The sequence below is a fragment of the Bos javanicus genome, chromosome 16 (genome assembly GCF_032452875.1).
Source record: "Bos javanicus breed banteng chromosome 16, ARS-OSU_banteng_1.0, whole genome shotgun sequence".
Taxonomy (NCBI): domain Eukaryota; kingdom Metazoa; phylum Chordata; class Mammalia; order Artiodactyla; family Bovidae; genus Bos; species Bos javanicus.
In genome coordinates this window covers 22520818-22540620 of record NC_083883.1, presented here as the reverse complement: position 1 = coordinate 22540620, position 19803 = coordinate 22520818, and the positions used below count along the sequence as shown (strand labels likewise).

Sequence of the window (19803 nt, the reverse complement as noted above, 5' to 3'; positions counted from 1 at the left end):
TTCAGGACTGGAGCCTTCCAGAGGATGGTCATTCCAGCCATTTACGCTCAGAGCTTCCCCCCTTCACATTCAAGGTTCTGCTTTCCTGAGCAACTCAGGAATGAGCTGTCACTGTGAGAGGAATAACAAATGAGGGCCTGTCCCATGATTGTGAGTGTAGAAAATGACGTATCAGCTCAGAAAAATTTCAGTCTGTAGTAAGTCCTTTACCCTAAGACTTAAAACTCATTGTCCATTCAAATAACCCAAACAAAATTACCTGATACAGCTCGATCCGTTGTTCAGGCACTCTGGCTTTTGGGTTCTGTAAACGAAAGACTCTGAACTCGGCCTTCACCAAATTGGAAGCATTCTTCTCCATCGAGGAGACGTCAAATCGGACAATTCTAAAGTACGGTCTGTAGAAAGTGGGCGGGATGGCATCTGTAAAAAGTTAGGGCAATCATTGGAAATGATAAAAATCCATTGTTCTCCCACAAAAGACCCTGCAGCATGAGACAGCCTTAAGAAATCATACGGGAAATATCTATAGAATGATTTCGTTTCCAATGGCCAATTTAATATCATTAACAATTGAACTAGGAAAAAAAAATAAGCATGTGCATTTGGTTAGAGGAGTAGCCGATTAAAAGGGATTAACAAACCACTTCCAATTCTATTTGAGGGCACGAAGTTAACCCTCTTCTTTGAAAGTTGACGGAGTGGTGGAAAATCCTAAATGGTTATGAACTGGAACAAGTTCATGACAGTTGATGCCTGGAGAAAGCTGTCAGGCTTGCATACACTTTAATCAAATGTGCCAAGAAAATAGCTCCTAATGGCAAGCAGTTTGCCCATGTATTTTTTCCCTTGAAATTTTGGCACCCAAACACTCTACTCTCTCCAGGTTCATGGACTGCATCTTTTCTGGCTTCTATAATTTGGTCTTTGACACACATAGGACCAAATACACCCTCTAGTGAAGTTAGGGTAAGGACTGTTGAATGAAAATACACCCATGGTGGTGATACCAGGCCCAGTCTTAAAATTCTTTATTCGGCATAAATGTTCACTGGTGGGAGGGAACCCTAGCGAATGAAGAGAAAGAATCAACCTCAATGCCTTCTGTTCTGAGCCATGAAAAACACAGATTTGCAGACAGCCCACAACAATTTCAAGTTCATGGGCTGCTAGAATTTTGCTGTTATTTTGAGGTAACCTGTCTTTGCCTTTGGATATATAACTCAGGGTTAAAACAAAACCAAAGCAAGTCTGAATTCTATCCCCATACTTCCTATACAACACCCATTTATTAAGTATCTACACTGGGCAGGCTAGCTGTTACAGGTATGTTTCTATAGTATAGGTAGAATAGGTATATTCCTACAATACTCTTTGAAAATCTCCTGCAAACTTACTTTCATTATTCTGGAATGTAGCATCCAACTCTGATGGTTCGATGTTGTTCTACCGCTCCTCAATTATGTCACGTCATTACAACGTAATCATTCTCAGGTTTTATGGCCCCTTACAAATGTTTTCTTTTTTTTGGCGGGGGCGGGGGGGGAGCTTCCCTGGTGGCCCAGATGGTAAAGAATCTGCCTGCAATGGGGGAGACCCGGGTTCAATCCCTGGATCAGGAAGATCCCCTGGAGGAGGAAATGGTTACCCATTCCAGTATTCTTGCCTGGAGAATTCCATGGATAGAGGAGCCTGGAGGGCTACAGTCTACTTACAAATGTTTTTTATTATTTTGCTATTATGCTTGCTTATTTTGTTCTCCCAATGAAATTTTAAGAATCCTGAGGACTGACAGTATTTTTCATATATTTTTCTGCACCTACTAGAACAGAAGTCTGCACACATGAAGTTCACCAAATATCCACTGTTTGCATAGTCGGTCATCAACAGTTTTGAAAGACTTAAGCATCTGGTTATTGGCAAGACTAGCTTCTTATTAAATAAATGTACCATCTTGCTGATCTTAAAATAGAAATAAATACCTTTCATGATTTCCTGGGAAATCCTTGCTCTGGGATGATTACACTGAAAAACCGAATGCTAGGAACACACCAGCATTTCATCATCTGAAGAGCTCTGCACTTTTCCCCCTCACAGAGGCTTTTCTCCATCCTTTCCCCATGTCCCATGACTCTCAAAAAGCAGCTCATGGGGAAGTGATACATTTAAAACCATGCTCTGCTTGATGACTGCTTCACAAAGGACTGTGTGGACTGAAACTTTGTAGATCCAAAGTCTCAGAAACAATCAAACAAACCTCATCTAAACCATTCAAGTTTCAGAGAAAAGAATGCATTTGCATAGACACAGGGCTGATGCACTGCATCACTACTCTGAAACATTTGCTGGACAGTTTCAGGAAGACAAACATTCACCCAGGCAGAAAGGTCATGGGAGCCCCCAGCACAACAGTTTGAAAAGATAGCTGTGCCGACATTACTTGTCCATGCCCCGTGTAAGATCATTTGTGAGTGAGATACTGAGATGAACCAAAATGTCATTCAGTTACCAGTGAGGGATCCTTCCTAGAATCTGCAGTGATGTTGGCCACAGCCCCCAAATCCAAATTTGCTATAGTTTGGATTTACATTGCTGTAGCATCTGCCTTTGGCAAAAAAGCAATGCCTACTGACATTTTTGGTTGTTTTAAGATTGAAATGTGAAGTGCAGCAGATAGTACCATTAAAAATCCAACCACCTGTGTAAAAAAAAAAAAAAATGAAGAAATCAACCTTTCTGCTGGAACATGACCAGCCCAGGATGGGACCGGCCCAGAACAGGCTGGTCCCATCCTGACAGCTCAGCTGAAAATAGGCTGGGAATCCAGGCAGAGAGGCCTGGAAGGATGGCTTCACACACTCTCCAGGTTGGCCAGAACCTTCCGCAGGCCTAGTTTCTCCATTTATCTTCTCATGGCCTCCCCATCAGAGAGCAGAAGCTTCAAACATGCTTGGAAAGAGCATCCTGAAAGGGCAGCCTGCTTCAGTGGGTTTCCTGTCATTAGAAAGAGTAAACAATCTTGCTGGTTTCCCCCTTTCCTTTCAGTGGAAACCACCCCCCCACCCCGGGGGCCTACGCTACTTCCACAGACATGCAGCGTTCACACCCGGCCGCCCCAATCTTATCCTTCCATCAAGTTTGTAAATAAGCGCTCTTGAGATTTATTTTTATTCTCTTTTGTGTTTATTAAACTTTGAACATTTTTTTTTCCCTTTCTGGTCATCTGCCCGTACACACACTTGCTTTTTACGGCCGCTTCAGACAAGGAGGTCAATTTTGTTTCTCCTTTTTCTAAGCAAATCATCCAATGGTCCGGTCCTAGGCTTTCGAGCTTTGAAGGGGTGTTTGCAAATATTTATGGGCGTCGCTGGAGAGTTAAGTACGTTGTTCTCTTCTGCTCCCTATAAGCTGGCAATCAGCCCTCCTCCCCTCTGGCCATGATAACCGTGTTAGCTATTTTGACTGCTTGATAATACAAATCCACATATCTGGTGCTCGTTTTATAAGTCGAAGCTGTTCACGGAGGAGGTGAAATGACAGTTGGGCACCCCTTCCCTCCCCGCCAGTGCCTGGGCTTTGGACTCATGACTCCGCGAAGGGACCAAGCCAGCAGGACACAGCAGCCTTTCCCAAACCCCTGCTGCAGCATCCAAGAGCAGGAGCTCATTGGATAAAGACTGGTAACTTCAAGAACTGACTACCACTTCTAACGGTCGGTCCCAGCTGTCCCCAGCTGTCCTCTGCTATGGGTGACCAGCCCATAGCCTGGCTAAGGTACTTGAGCAACTTCCCAAATACGTCTGCACTGGAGGAAAAACTAAAAGTCACAGCGAATTGCTTAGACCCAGCTCATGATCCTGACCTTACCTCATAGAAGCTCTCAGAGGCAATGTACAGAGAGCTGAACATGGCTCCTCTATACCTAGCCTGGTGCTGGGGCTCCTTTCCCATGCTCGTATTTAATGGCTTGATCCACCCATCTGGCCTGGGAGGGATGCAGCTTTTTTCTCCACCTTCTGCAAGGACTTGTGTCCCCCTTTGGAATGGGAGCTCTCTCTAAAGGCCTCTGGTATTTCAACTCAGCTTCTACCCCATTGCGAGGTATTCAGTGACTTGGGTTTGACCTTTGCCAACTTGCCCTCGCATATCCTAGTTGGCACTCTCCTCTAGATGTCTGACCCACTTTTTTTTGGTTCTGTCAAATGCACTTTCTGCCAGCTCTGTGGATTTCAGACCACCAAACTGGTTCTGCTCCCCTACCGTACCTCCCCTCCCTCCTCACCCCTTGCCATCCCATGCGCCTTCCTGTCTTTAAAAGGCTTGCACATAGGAGATTCCAGAATGTCACCCAATGAATGGTGTTCCCCTCACCTCAAATCCCTGCTAAATCCCGCTTAGGGGAATAGACAGAGGGGGAAAAAAAGAAGGAAGTCTAACTACTGATTCCTAAAGTCTAGCACCTTAGAAATAAAGCACACAATAAATGTAACGAGTTTGAATAAACCCCAAACCATCCCTGCTCTCCCCACCCTCCAGCCCTTGGAAGAATTGTCTTCCACGAAATCAGTCCCTGGTGCCAAAAAGGCTGGGGACCACTGGTGTACAGAATGCCCAGTGGTAGCATCTGATCACAAGCTACTTTCATGCATTCTAGGTTGACTTGTCATCGGTTCCAAATAACTAATCAACTCATTGTAAATTGTCTCCTCCCCATGTTAGCACCCCGTGGTCAGCAATCTTCACTTAAGAGTCCTTCGGTTTCCCGTGACCCAGGGATGGCTTCATGGGCATGTGGTCATGGCAGTTGTACCAGTTCCCAAGCTCAGAAAAGGCTTACAGTGGAATCTGATAGTCTGTGGTTGCCATCTTGAACCCCTGATCATTTCACCTTTGAATTCAGGCTTCGAATGTGACATCTACTGGGACAACGGGGCTGGAGTAGGGCCATGGAGCCTTACTCCTGAGCTCTGCCACCCTTCCATACTCCTAGCGTCCCAAGAATTGGTGCTGGGCCCGCTGTCCCCTGCCCCTCATAAAGCCGATGTCAGGCACCCATACCCGAAGCATCTCAGATAGGGCATGGGGGCAGCTGTGTCACCCAAGGCTGGCAATGCAACAGCACAATCAGACACAACTCAGTAGCAGCAGGGACCGAGTCCTGCCACAGTCCCATATAATTACAGGATCTGTATGCAGGGGGTCCTTTAAGGCCACCTGAATTTTAACCCCAAATCAAAAAAGTCTTATCTATGTGGCAACAGAGACAGCATTTAGCTTTTCAGAACCTATTTCTTCATCTATATAACAAGGTAAATAATCCCCTATTTCATATGTACTGACTCAGGTTGTCAGGATCACACAAATGAGCAGAAGGAACATTCGAGAACTGGGTTTAGAACAAATTTCCTCTCAAAAAACGTCCCTTCCTATCCCCTTTTCCATCCTGCAACAAAGGGGCTAAGTGATCCTTGGACCTTCCTTAAATGTCCCACAGAGAGAGAAAACTTACCACCTAACTGAATTAGAGGAGAAGGAGAAAAGTGTCCTGGGGCAGTTTATCAAGGACTCTGGGTTTTCGGTTCCTGCCCACTGCAGAGAGGAATGACAGTCACCACTATACTCACAGGCTCCCCACCACCAGACTTTAATATTTACCTGTAGTGCTCAACCCTGACCATCAGAAAGGATGACAAGAGAATTCTATCCTCCCACCAAACACCCTCTGCATCAAACAACTCCACCTCCCGTTACGATGCTCAGATTAGAACTGTTTAACAAATAAGGTAGTGAAAAACACAAACCAAAGAAAGGTCTTACAATGTCACCAATATGTGAGGAGCTCTGGCAGAAAGAGGAGATTTGGAGCCTGAAAGAAATACCCAAGGACATCCAGAGTTCAGCCTTTAGGGGGGCAATGCTTCAATCATCTCTATCTGTTTATTCCCCATTGAGCTGCTTACACCACAGAACTAGTGGGAGAAAAGTATGTGATAGACATTGGAATTGTGGGTCAAGTATCCCTGAGTATTTGTTGCATTTATTAAAGCGGTGGTTCTGGAAGTGTGATCTTGGACCAGAGCATCTGCCTCACCTGGAAACCTGGGATAAGTGCAAATTATCCAAGAAAGCCTGATGCACCATCAAAGTTTAAGAACCACTGTGCTAAAAGGTACTAGCTGGAGAGGCCAGTGCTATTTAACAAAGCAGGCAGATTAGCAGAGGCAAAGAAGAAGAAAGAGACCTTAATTTCTAACAACTGCTCTCTTGAAGCTGGCACTCACAGAACCCCCAAGGGAAACTGGCACTGGTCTCAATGTCCGTGGGGATTTCTAGGATAAGTCAGAGGGCAGTAGTTCAAACTGAAAGGTAAAAGATAGGCATCATACTCAGTCGCTTCAGCCATGTCTGACTCTTTGCGACCCCATGGACTGTATAGCCTGCCAGGCTCCTCTGTCCATGGGATTTTCCAGGCAAGAACACTGGAGTGGATTGCCATTTCCTTCTCCAGGGGATCTTCCCGACCCAGGGATTGAGCTCACATCTTTTATGTCTCCTGCACTGGCAGGCAGGTTCTTTACCACTAGTGCCACCCATGAAATTAAAAGACACTTGCTCTTTGGAAGAAAGTTACGACAAACCTAGAGAGCATATTAAAAAACAAGACATCACTTTGCTGACAAAAGTCCCTATAGTCAAAACTATGGTTTTTCCAGTAGTCATGTATGGATATGAGAGTTGGACCATAAAGAAGGCTGAGAGCCAAAGAATTGATGCTGTGGTGTTGGAGAAGACTTAGACTGGGGCCTCTATCCCAGGTAAAGGAAATCAACCCTGAATATTCACTGGAAGGACTGATACTGAAGCTGAAGCTCCAGTAATTTGGCCACCTGACGAGAAGAGCCAACTCATTGGGAAAGACCCTGATACTGCGAAAGTTTCAAGGCAAAAGGAGGAGCAGCAGCAGAGGATGAGATGGTTGGATGGCGTCACCGACTCAGTGGACATGAACCTGAGCAAGCTCCAGGAGACAGCGGAGGACAGAGGAACCTGGCATGCTGCAATCCACGGGGTCACAAAGAGTCAGACACGACTTAGCGACTGAACAACAACATGGGAATGAAGGATTGTTAGAGGCCCAGAGGTTCTGTTTGTCTTACTCCCCAAAGCACTCACTAGTTACCTGAATTTCATTTTATGTTTTATTAATTTTTATTGGGATATAATTGCTTAACAATGCTGTGTTAGTTTCTGCTGTACAGCCAAGTGAATCAGGTGTACATATACATGTATCTCCTCTTTTTTGGATTTCCTTCCCGTTTCGGTCACCCCAGATCATTTAAGTAGAGTTTCCTGTGCAATACAGCAGGTTCTCATTAGTTATCTATTTAATATATGGTATCAAAGGTGTACATTACTGAATTTTAAATACAAGCTAGATTCCTTTGTAGGGGAGAAGTTGTAAGAGGCTTACAGAGCATCCTAGGGCCCTGTTGTTTAGTGTGGATGTACAGATCCTATTCTATAGCAGGGTTTCTCATGAGTGGGCATGGGGTAATGCTCAATGCTCCGCGTTTTAACAAACTCCTATGCAATTCTTATGTACCCTAAAGTTTGAGGACCATGAAACAAACCATGGGCTTCCCAGTTGGTGCTAATGGTAAAGAACTCATCTGCAAATGCAGAAGATGGTATAAGAGAGTCAGGTTTGATTCCTGGGTCAGGAAGATCCCCTGGATGTGGAAATGACAACCCACTCTTGTATTCTTGCCTGGGAAATTCCATGGACAGAGGAGCCCGGCAGGCTACAGTCCATGGGTTGTAAAGAGTCAGATACAACTTAGTGACTACGCACACATGCGTGAACGCCCTAGACTACAATTTATGAGTTCATTATAGACTATAATCAACTTGGCTAGGCTTCCCCTCCCTTCAATCTCATGAACTAGTTAGGGATGAATAAAATACGCCCATTTCCCCATTCCCCTGAAAAGAACAGTCTCAACTCAGCCTCAGAATTTTATTTTACAACCCTCTCCCATTTTCTAATAGCTTCACATGCTTCATTTCTGCTAAGGAGGTGTTTCCATCCCCATTTCACAGATAAAGAAATCAAAAGCAAGGAGAGTGAAATAACTTCTGGCTAAGGTCAAGGTAAGGCTGGCCTGTCAATCAAAAGCTCTGGCTTTTCACCACAATATCTTGCCTTCTGCACAAAGGAGTCCCATGAGTCAAAGACATGAATCCAACCCCAGGCAGAAATACCAAAACTCACTGGAGTATTGTAGCAAAAACACAACTCCTGTACAACTGTTTGACTTATTAAAAGCTCCAGAAACTTGAATGCAAAGCCTAGTATCTTCATTGATGGTCCTTAGAAGAATGGCCCTGATACAGCGATCTGTGGTATGCTCAGTGCAAAAGTTCCCCCATAAAAGACACAGTGCTAAGGTCAGGATGGCCCACGATCTTTTGCACCCCCATAAAGATATGCATGATGCCTCGAGCCTGGGAAGCATCCACTGGTTCCCATCCCCAAGCTCCTCAAGTAAACAGATCAAACTTCTCATCCCTCTTTCCAGAAATAACGATACGTTCCCTGAAGCTCTGCAGTCATCTGCATGGACTTTCAACAGCGCTTGATGAGGACTCCTTGTTCCTGATGTCCCCAGCTTTGAGAGAAGTAGTCTGGGGTTCCTTAGACATCCTCTGGGGTGCAGCAAGACAAGCAACCCGCCACAGGGCCAGAGGGCAAGAATGAGCTGCTGTTTGTGTGCACACAGACACGGCCAGCAAGAAACCAAGACAATTGTGTTCGGGGGTTTTCTCCAATTTGTCTTGGCACATGGGAGATGTATTTGATTTCACTACCACAGCCCAAGCACTGCTGACACTCAAGTCACAGCAATTTAATACAAAATGACTGAGGAATAAACAGCCCATCACCAGCGGTTGCTGATTTTCTCCCTGGCCATCCCTCCTATTAAGTGTAACCCAGCCCTGGAGCACTTTTGATGGAAACTGGGTGTCTTGGAGAGGCAGATGGTGTCAGACCTGTCATGCTGCTGGAAGTCTGGAGTCTAACTGTGTCAGCATCAGTGTATGTGACTTGGCCCTCATCTAGCTACTATTTGAGACTATGCACACTGTCAGCAGAACTGTTTGGGCCCCTTCTTACACAGGGCCAAAAAAAGAAAGAAAGTAAAAATCACAATGATGCCAGCCCAGGGTGGTTGGTTTTACTGAACTATGACAGGGTTCCTAGCTTCGACTCCAAAGTTTCCATCACCTTCATAAAACTCCACTTACATGGAGACACCTATTCCATTTCGATTTCTCTACGTTTCTCATCGTGCTCAGGATTGTGTATGGAGAGGGCACCTGGATCCACTTGTGCAGGCAGGTGGACCAAGAACGGGACACACTCCTTAGGGATGACGTCACGGTGGGAGGCTCTCCTCCTGGTTGGACTAAGTGATCAGAGTCACTCTTCTCTGCCATTGTCTCATCTTTAAATTCATAAAACTCTTTTTTTTCTTTCTCCCTCCTTGTCTTCTCACCTTCCATTGCTCCACTTTTTCTCTCTCTTCTTATTTCTCTTCAATCTGTGCTTTTTTTTTCCTCTAAAAAATGGGGGGCAAAGCAGTCATGACTCGATGGACATGAGTTCCAGCAAGCTTCAGGAGATGGTGATGGACAGGGAAGCCTGGTGTACTGCAGTCCATGGGGTTGCAAAGAGTCGGACACAACTGAGCACCTGAACTGAACCAAATGGCCTTTAAAGAGGCCAATGACCTCAAGACATAGCTAGCCACACAGCCATTCCAGAACCCAGCAACGGCCACAACATGGTTAACAAAAAGAAGGCAATTGGCAGCCAGTGGCTAAGACCCTCTGCACTCCCAAATGCAGGGGACCCAGGTCCAATCCCTGATCAGGGAATTAGATCCCACATGCCACACCTAAAGATCCTGCATGCTGCAACGAAAATCAAAGGTCACACGTGCCACAACTAAAGCCTGGCGCAGCCAAATAAATAAATAAATATTTTTTTAAATTTTGAAAAAAAATAAGCATTGATTCCACTAACAAAGTAAACTTGGAAATGTAGGATCTCACCCTTAATCTCTTCCTGGATGACAGGCACCTTTTATTTTTAAGCTTCTTTTGCAGATTGAGAAATGAGTAAAATCTTGCCAGAATTACACAAAACATTGGCAAAATAAAGACGAAAATGTACCCTGTTGGACATTCTGGCTCATCCCTGTAGAGAGCTTTCCTAACCGAGAACAAACAGACATTCCCCTTTTCAGAAAATCTGCACTTTCCCTGGAGCTCTGTGATGATTGGTGTGGACTGTTTGACATGCTTAATGGGTGTAGTGGCTCTTATTAGCTTGCAAATCTTTCTCTAATCTTCCTAAAATTATAGTGGTGATGCATATAATGGCCATTGCGTGTCTTGTACTGGGAGCTCGTGTCTCTGTGTTGTCTGTAAGCCTCTTGCTTGTGGCCTGACTTCTTTGTCAGGCAATCACCTAATTACTTGGAGACACTGTGCTGGTTTGCTGCTCTGCCTTGGAGCTAAGCTAATAAGCACACCCTGCTAGGATTGCAAGCTATTTACCAACTTCACCAAGTGGGACAGGCTATGATTGCTGATGTATTAAATTCATGACTTGGGAGTGAGGACATGTGAAGAGGAAGAGATGGTCTGGATTATCTCATTTGAAAAGGAAAGTAAATACAGCTAACGTTGATTCTCCCTGAAACTTCATTGCACTTGGAAATGAGAACACATAAAGGGCTTGCCTGGCATCTATTATGTGCTCCTTCCATGTTCCTGGGATCTAATTCCCTCTTGCTGCAGTGTCTTGTTCGAGACAAGACAGTATCTTCTAGAACTCTTTCAGTGACAGAGACCTCAAAGCTCAGGCAGATGACCTGCTGCAGTCTGACAGCTCCCGCTGTACAAAGAGTTCTTCCCTATGCTGGACTGAGATCTGCTTACCTCCAAGGTCTGTCTACTGGGGCTGGTGCTGCCGCAAAAGATGATTCACTTCCTTTTCCACTTGACCCTACTCAGAAATTGTGAGGCCAGATTTCATGTCTCCTTGCCCCCATGTCTGTTCTTTTCTAAGCAAACATTCCTATTTCTTTTTATTATGACAGCCTTTTACCTCCATGGATGGTCTCCTCTCTGCTCCAATTTTAAAACTGGACCCTTAAATTTGAACATAATTCTCAAGTCAGAATGGAGTAGAATTATCACCTTCCTTATGGTAGAACTTATGCTTTTATTAATACATCCCAACAGTGAATTATTCTCATTTTCTCTCTCTTTTAACCTTTCTACTCATTTTTTCCTATGTGTTTTGAGTGCATAATAAATTAGAAGTCTTCAGTCTTTTCCACACAACCTCTATTTTACAGATGTCATTATCTTATGTTTCATACCCTGAGGCTTTTTTGTGTGCAAATTGTACAGTATGCCCCTATTCAATATGTATTTATTTGATTTAACTACTCATTTCAAACATGCTCAGATGGATGTGAAATCTGATTTGGTGAACCTGTGTATTCATTTTGCAGAGGACAGAGTCTTAAAATCAGAACTATTCTGCTAAATGCCAGTCTTGAATCTTGACTAGAAAGATGGTAGGGAGTAAGAATTGCTTGAAAGGAATTTTTAGTTATCAGATATCTTTATTAGCATTTCAGTAGATGGTCATTCAGTACCTTACAAAGAATACCAGAGTTTCAAAAGATGGAGCTTTCTCAGGGTTGGTAGATGTATTCACTAAGGGCGTGGACTCTTCCCCCATCCTGTTTGTACTGGCAACACAGCTATGGGCAATTAAGATATGGGAACATACAGGAATTATAGGAATCCAGATGAACTGTGGCATGACCGAGTTCTGGAATGGAGCCGCAGGTGTTATGCTTGTTTTAAGAATTCTTATGCATTTGGGCGCTAAGCAGCTTTCGTTCAAGGTCAAGCCACCATTTGCAAGAAGAGAAAACACAGCTTTTAAAGTGAGAATCTCCAAGGCAGAACTAGACCACAGCTAAGTACCTTGAAATGTTTGAGTGTCTTATTTTTATTTAATTATCTGACAGCAAGCCCTGCCATCTAGCTTCAATCTCATGACTTTGGTGTATAGAGGTATAACATGTACACAGTTTCATACGCTCGTAGGGACACTGGGAAAGAAAACTGGTTACACAGTAGTAGGCAGGACCCCCACAGAGTGAATCCAATTGGTCCCAAGTCACTTTACACCCCAGCAAAGGAAAAGGGCACTGCCATTTTGAAAATGGAAAGAGAATTCTTAAGGAAAAAAAAAAGTTTCTTCTCTTTGGGGAAGCTTTAGCTCTGTCTTACAGCTCTATTATCTTTCTAAGCCTTCAGAAGCCTTAGTGGTGGACTTCTTGATGGTCCAGTGGCTAAGAATCCACCTGCCAATGCAGGCACTCGGGTTTGACCCCTGATCCAGGAAGATTCCATGTGCCACAGGGCAACTAAGCCCGAGCATCACAACTGCTGAAGCTGGTTCACCCTAGAGCCCATGCTCCACGACAAGAGAAGCTCTTGCACATGACTAGAGAGTAGCCCCTGCTCGCTGCAACTAGAGAAAGCCCACACATAGCAGCAAAGACCCAGGGCAGCCAGAAACAAATAAATAGTATTTAAAAATAATAAACTTATAAAAAGGAAAGACAAAGTCTTGGTGGTAGGGGTCAAAACTCAGGCACTTTCTGAAGCTCTCCCCACTCTCTTTTCTCAAAGGTGGATGTGTAGATGGCACAGACCAACACCTTTATTTAGTTCTAAGCCAAGGGCTGGCCTACACATCTTAAAAAAGCATTTACCAACTATCCTTTAAAGAAGAGCTTGTTGAGTAAGCTTCAAAAGCTTTTTGAAAGTCACTCAGTCGTGTCTAGCTATTTGTGACTCCATGGACAGCAACCCAGCAGGCTCCTCTGTCCATGGAATTCTCCAGGCAAGAATACTGGAGTGGGTTGCCATTCCCTTCTCCAGGGGATTTTCCTGACCCAGGAATTGAACCTGGATCTCTATCATCACAGGCAAACTCTTTACCACCTGAGCCACAGGGAAGCCCCTTTGAATAAGCCAGTGCTTCTTAAATATGTTAGAGTGGAAGCAAATAGAACTCCCAGGGCACCATAGTGATGTACACACACATGCATAACCAGAATAAAATAAGCAGCAAACTCAGGGAGAGAGATGGAACCTTTCCATAACATCAGCATGGGCTTTACATATGGCAACCCACTCCAGTATTCTTTCCTGGAGAATCCCATGGACAGAGGAGCCTGGTACACTACAGTCCACGGGGTCACAAAGAATCGGACACGACTGAGCGACTTCACTTTTCACTTTTCACTCAAGGATGCCCTAAAATCAAGGGAATAACTTTTACCAGGTTGGGGTGTGTCTATTATGTCCCTGACCATATTCCATTTCTTGTCATATTCCATTGGCTTCATTAGACTATTCTTAAAGCCTAGACAACATATAAGAAAGATTTCTACATGTCAGAAAACTGAGAAAACAGCCAGTTTCATAATCTCACTGGAATAAATTAATTGGGCTTTTTTCTGTACACAGACAGGAAGATCACCAGTAAAGAACGCACACAATGCACAACAGAGCATGTGACAGTGTCCTGAGGGCAACTGCTGCCAGAAGAGGTCTAACCCTAGCACTTCACAATTCCTTTCAAGGACTCTTAGACACCCCAGGAATTCTCCTCGGGGAAAGCAGTCATGTTGCTGCTTGACTATAGTACTCGACTGGAGACCCCGAGGGTCAGGAAGAGGTCTGCACACATCTATTTCACCTATAGGAGAGCTCCTTTTTAGAGCTTTGTGACAAGCTGCCCCTTGGACTGACATCGGGAGGTCGGGCCCTCGAAACATTGCCTCTATATTGGAGGGACGAGCCTTCGTAAGTCTCATGAGTACAGGGACTGAAACCTCTCCCTCCCCAACGCCTCCCGGTACATAATAAGTGCTCAATAAATATCACCATGGAGATGAATCCTTTTCTCAATGATGACGACCAGCGTAAACCACAAGCTCTAACGTCTTCCTAGGATTTTATGCCCTACAATGTACTTTCACATACATTATGAGCCTGATAACTCCATAAACTAGGTAGTGTTATCTCTATTCTACTGTTGAGGAAACCATAGTTTAGAGGCCAGACAGTCTCATTTAAATAAGTCTGGGGACCCTTGGTGCTAACCTCTGACACCAGGCTCAGGACCCGCCCCCTCCTGTAAGATATAAATCAGTTTATGGAGCCGCACAACCTCTTAGACAATGCATTCTTGAGTGAAGGCTGGGGAGACCAGTTCTGAGGCCTTCATGGTATTCCACCTTGAAGAGATATGGAAACATTAGAATAAACACACCATCTCTTCCACCGGCTCTGATCCTCTCTGGTAAGAACGGTTTTCATTGTTTTTGTGAAGGGCTACTCTGGTGCCAAGGGTACTACGTGTCCAGCAGCCTGAGAGGGGCAGTGCTTAGAAGGGACAAGACGGAGAACGGGACTTATGCTCAGGCAGCTACCTCGGGGATCATGACATACAGTGAGTGACCTTCCCTGGAACTAGTACTTTGAGAATGATACTAAAATTCCAGAGGGAAGAAGGGAGCAGTTTCCCTCATGTTTCAGCGGGGGATTAAGATGTCTTTGGGACATCTCTGTCTTCCACAGTGGATGAGGGAGAGACAGGACCACAGGCAACTTCGTGTGTGCATGTGTGCTAAGTCGCTTCAGTCCTGTCAGACTCTGTGCAACCCCATGGACTGCAGCCTGCCAGAGTCCTCTGTCCATGGGATTCTCCAGGCAAGAATACTGGAGTGGGTTACCATTTCCTCCTCCAGGGGGTCTTCCTGACCCAGGGATCAAACTTGCATCTTCTATGTCTCTTGCATGGGCAGGTCGGTTATTTACCACTAGGGCCACCTGAAGCAGTGGGCATAAGACTCAGAGGGACTTCCTGTAGGTCCAGTGATTGGGACTCTGTGTTCCCACCGCAGGAGGGGGCATGGTTTTGATCCCTCATCAGGGAACTAAGGCCCCATAAGCCATATGGCACAGCAAAAAATAAAAATTAAAAAAGCAATATTAAAAAATGAATGAAAGACTCAGTGATGCTTTTTGGCCATCAGCCACTATGACAAAATCACTTTTTGGTATATAAAGTAATTCCACAATTACTCAGACTTTTGCTGCATTTGTAAAATTTTTTCTCTGAATATAGGGGATCAGCTGACCTCTCTTCCCTCAGGATGGCCTCACGTAAGTCATTCTGCCTTGAACAGGCAATCAGTGCAGCCCAAACACAGACAGACTTATACAAAGACCAGCTAATTGCTTTCTTGAAATCAATTTATCATATATTAATTACTCCTTGTTCATTGCAGGAAGGAAGCTAGGGAGCTCTCAGAGGTAAATATGCCTTCTCTATCTCTTTACTAGGGGCTTACCAGGTGGCACTAGTGGTAAAGAACCCATCTGCCAATGCAGAAGAGGCAAGAGGCTCAGGTTCGATCCCTGAGTTGGGAAGATCCCCTGGAGGAGGGCACGGCACCCCACTCCAGTATTCTTGCCTGGAGAATCCCATGGACAAATGAGCCTGGCGGGCTATAGTCCATGGTATGGCAACACGACTGAGTGACTGAGCATAGCTCTACTATAATTGCACATGTGTCTAATAAGCTCAGGCTCATGAGTCTAACCAGAGCTTCTAATCTCACATAGGACAGACACATCTTGCTCTTGGTGGGCCTTCTAAGCTACGCTGTCCTCCATAAAGGATAACCCTGATGGGAGGAATGCTGCAATACGCATAATGGGTGCACAGACAGACACACGAACTTCATGGCAACATAAACTATGCCTCAGAAGAATCCTAGAATCCCAAAAGCGTCTTATGAGCCTGACATATGGAGAGACAGTCAGCATGGACTCAGTTGTATTTGCCCAGACTGCCATCTGACCAGCTTTCCTCCCAAGTCTAGCGTGAGTGAAGGGAAGTGCAATGCACAAGCGGCGCAGGCCTTGGACAGTGGCTATTCGAACCGCAGAGCAATTTACAGCGCAATGTGGGCGGGGCTCTGAAGATGTCAGCCTGAAGAGGACGCGGCAGTGTGACCTCTAGGAAGATCTCTTTAAGGATCTTCCTGCTGCTGCTGCTAAGTCGCTTCAGTCATGTCTGACTCTGTGCAACCCCATAGACGGCAGCCCACCAGGCTCCCCCGTCCCTGGGATTCTTCAGGCAAGAGCACTGGAGTGGGTTGCCATTTCCTTCTCCAATGCAGGAAAGTGAAAAGTGAAAGTGAAGTCGCTCAGTCGTGTCTGACTCTTAGCGACCCCATGGACTGCAGCCCACCAGGCTCCTCCATCCATGGGATTTTCCAGGCCAGAGTACTAGAGTGGGGTGCCATTGCCTGGGCTCAGTTCCTTGGTATCTACAAGAACACTGGGCTGGGACTAGGCTCTAAGGCTGGGAGAGTCACTCCCTACCCATAAGGTCACGGGGATTGGCTGGCCTTTTCTAGCTTGTCAAGACACCGTGGTACAAGGAAAACCCACTTTTCTTCTCAGCCATCCTTTTCTCTCTCTTAACCCCTACCCAGTGAAAAGCCCTGACAATTTTCAAATGAAGAGACAACTCCAAGACACATCTTGCTTTGTCCCCTAGGACCCCAACCTGCGTTCCTAGCTTTGTGGGCACACCGTCATCTCTGCTGCCCTGTCCCCTGCCCACACTCCCTCACCACAGCTGACTTGGCCCGAAGCGCTAAATGCACCATCTGACTTCTGATCTCCAAACATGCCAAATGCTGACACACCACCACACCCAAGCCACATGAATCCTTCACCTAGAAACCCTTTACATTTGGCAAATTCTACTCATTCTTGAAGGTCCGGCCCAATTTGTCCTCTTTTTAGAGGAATTTCCAGCTCTTTCAGAGCAGAAGCAATCTCTCCCTTCTTTGGGTGCAACAACACTCTTGTGTATGACAGTTCTCTCTTAGATTTTACCTGATAGATGAGCGCAAGGACTCAGATTAATTTTTGTGTAATAATACTCACTCTTGCTTGTAAGAATCGCTCTAAGAATTAACTAACGTAATGACTATGAACACAGCCACTGCTCAAGAAATTTAAGTTTATATTATAACTGACCACTGAGAGCAGACAGGAAAGGCAGCATCCAGTCTCTGAGTCTGATGTCAGGAAGACTCTCCTAAAGAAAAAGTCACATAGGTCAAAACTATAGGAGAATCTGAAACCTTGTGGATGGAAGGTATTTTCTCTTCCTTTAGAGTCAAACAAACAAGCACAGTCCTTGGCTCCATTTTTCCTACTCATTGGATAACTATTAGTATCAGAACCCTATGAACCCAATCCAATGGACTTATTAGATTTCCTGACCCATTGGATAACTCACATAAAATCAGGTGTAAAAGGAGATTTCTGGTGATTTTACTATTAAAAGTCATTAACATGCAGTTTACAACATGCTTTCTTGGATATGATCTCATTTCTTACTTCAGTGACATTTCATTTAGATGCTCTCATATAAGAACAGTGCCTGCTATAAGCCAGAATCCACCTCCCGTTGTACAAATGAAGAGAGAGGTTTAGAGCAGGCAAGTCACTCATGCATGCAGTTAGAGCAGTGGCTGAAAATTGCAAACTAAGTCTATCTGGCCCCAACTCCACACTCTTTCTACTGCTCCATGGCCCTTTCTTCCCAATAAGGGCTCATGCTGAAGTTCTTCAAGGTGGAAAGTTCCAAAAGAACAGCCAAAGCTCAGTAAATGATGAGCCATCTCTAAGTGTCAGAACCATCTACAGAAGGAGTCAGAAACTTCTGACTGGGAACAGCCAAAGTCTCCGGACAAGGAGAGATGACAGAAGCAGATGCCCTTTGAAGTGTGACCATCCTGACAACTTGTGACACTGTGCTCAGGCTCATTGGACAGGTCTGGCTTCCAGCCTCTTGAATCTTCTGTTTTCCTCAAAGAGTATATACAGGGAAGGAGACACAACACTGAGGGTTCAGAGGTTGAGCTTCTGAAAAGCCTCATTTAGGTTTTGAAGGTGTGATATGTCTGTGTTATTGCCCCTTCACCTTGGCTCCTTACCAGCCAAGCACATGATGTGTGTGTGAGAGTTTCTAGCTCCTGATTCAATGCTGTTGGTTGTAACTAAGTTGCTGCAACTGAGTGAGGAGACTGGTCTTCATCTTGCCTTGTTGCTGCTGCTAAGTCACTTCAGTCGTGTCTGACTGTGTGTGACCCCAAAGACGGCAGCTCACCAGGCTCCCCCATCCCTGGGATTCTCCAGACAAGAACACTGGAGTGGGTTGCCATTTCCTTCTCCAATGCAGGAAAGTGAAAAGTGAAAGTGAAGTCGCTCAGTCGAGTCTGACCCTCAGCGACCCCATGGACTGCAGCCTACCAGGCTCCTCTGTCCATGGGATTTTCCAGGCCAGGAGTACTGGAGTGGGGTGCCATTGCCTTCTCCGCATCTTGCCTTGTGGTTGTGTTAAAAAACCTTCAGTAAAAAACTCTCTGATCTGGTTAAAGGGATGAAGGGTCTATGTGAGAGTGAAAGTGTTAGTCGCTCAGTTGTGTCTGATTCTTTTTGACCCCATGGACTGTAGCCTGCCTGGCTCCTCCATCCATGGAATTCTCCAGGGAAGAATACTGGAGTGGGTTGCCATTCCCTCCTCCAGAGGATCTTCCCCACCCAGGGACTGAATCCCGGTCTCCTGCATTGGCAGGTGGATTCTTTATCATCTGAGCCATTGGGAAGTCCAATACACAGGGCTACAACTTCTTAGTAAGAACTCCCATTTGCCTCTGAAACTGTGTTGTTTTAGATCTCTCCGTGCCTTTAGATGGAGAAGGCAATGGCACCCCACTCCAGTACTCTTGCCTGGAAAATCCCATGGACAGAGGAGCCTGGTGGGCTGCAGTCCATGGGGTCGCTAAGAGTCGGACACGACTGAGCGACTTCACTTTCACTTTTCACTTTCATGCACTGGAGAAGGAAATGGCAACCCACTCCAGTGTTCTTGCCTGGAGAATCCCAGGGACGGGGGAGCCTGGTGGGCTGCCGTCTATGGGGTTGCACAGAGTCGGACATGACTGAAGCGACTTAGCAGTGTCTTTAGAGCTCGTGACCACTTTACAGGGCTCTGGTCAGGCTCAAATATGATGATGTATGTGAAAGGGTTTTGTTAAATGCAAACTAATCCATAAGTGCAAGGTGGTATGACTGTATTTATGCTTATTCTTTGTTAATGGCTTTTTTACACTGAAGTGTAATTGACTTAAAATATTATTAGTTTCAGGTGTACAATGGTGATTCAATATTTTTACACATTGAAAAATGATCACCATGTTAAGTCTTACTACCACCTGTCACCACACAAAGTTATTATAGTATAATTGACTCTATTCCCTATGCTGTAAATTATATCCAAGACTTATTTATTTTATAATAACTGGTAGTCCTTACCTCTTGGTCTCCCTCACCCATTTTACTTATCTTTCCACCCCCTCTCCTCTGGCAACCACCTGTCTGTTCTCTGAATCTATGAGTCATTTTCTGTTTTGTTATTTGTTCACTTGTTTTGTGTTTTAATACCATGTATAAGTGAGACCATATGGTATTTGTCTTTCTCTGACTTATTTCACTTAGCATAATACCCTCTAGGTCCATTCATGTTGTCACAAATGGCAAGATTTT

General features: G+C 45.0%; 1 protein-coding gene across 6 annotated transcripts in view; it reads right to left on the bottom strand.

The window, feature by feature from the left end:
- TGFB2 (transforming growth factor beta 2) overlaps window positions 1-19803 on the bottom strand; it is a 95030-nt gene that overhangs the window by 36854 nt on the left and 38373 nt on the right. For all 6 annotated transcript variants that reach the window (XM_061382218.1, XM_061382213.1, XM_061382215.1 and 3 more), the window contains one exon: window positions 260-423. In XM_061382218.1, coding sequence (XP_061238202.1) covers window positions 260-423 — 164 coding nt within the window. The remainder of the gene's footprint in view (window positions 1-259; window positions 424-19803) is intronic.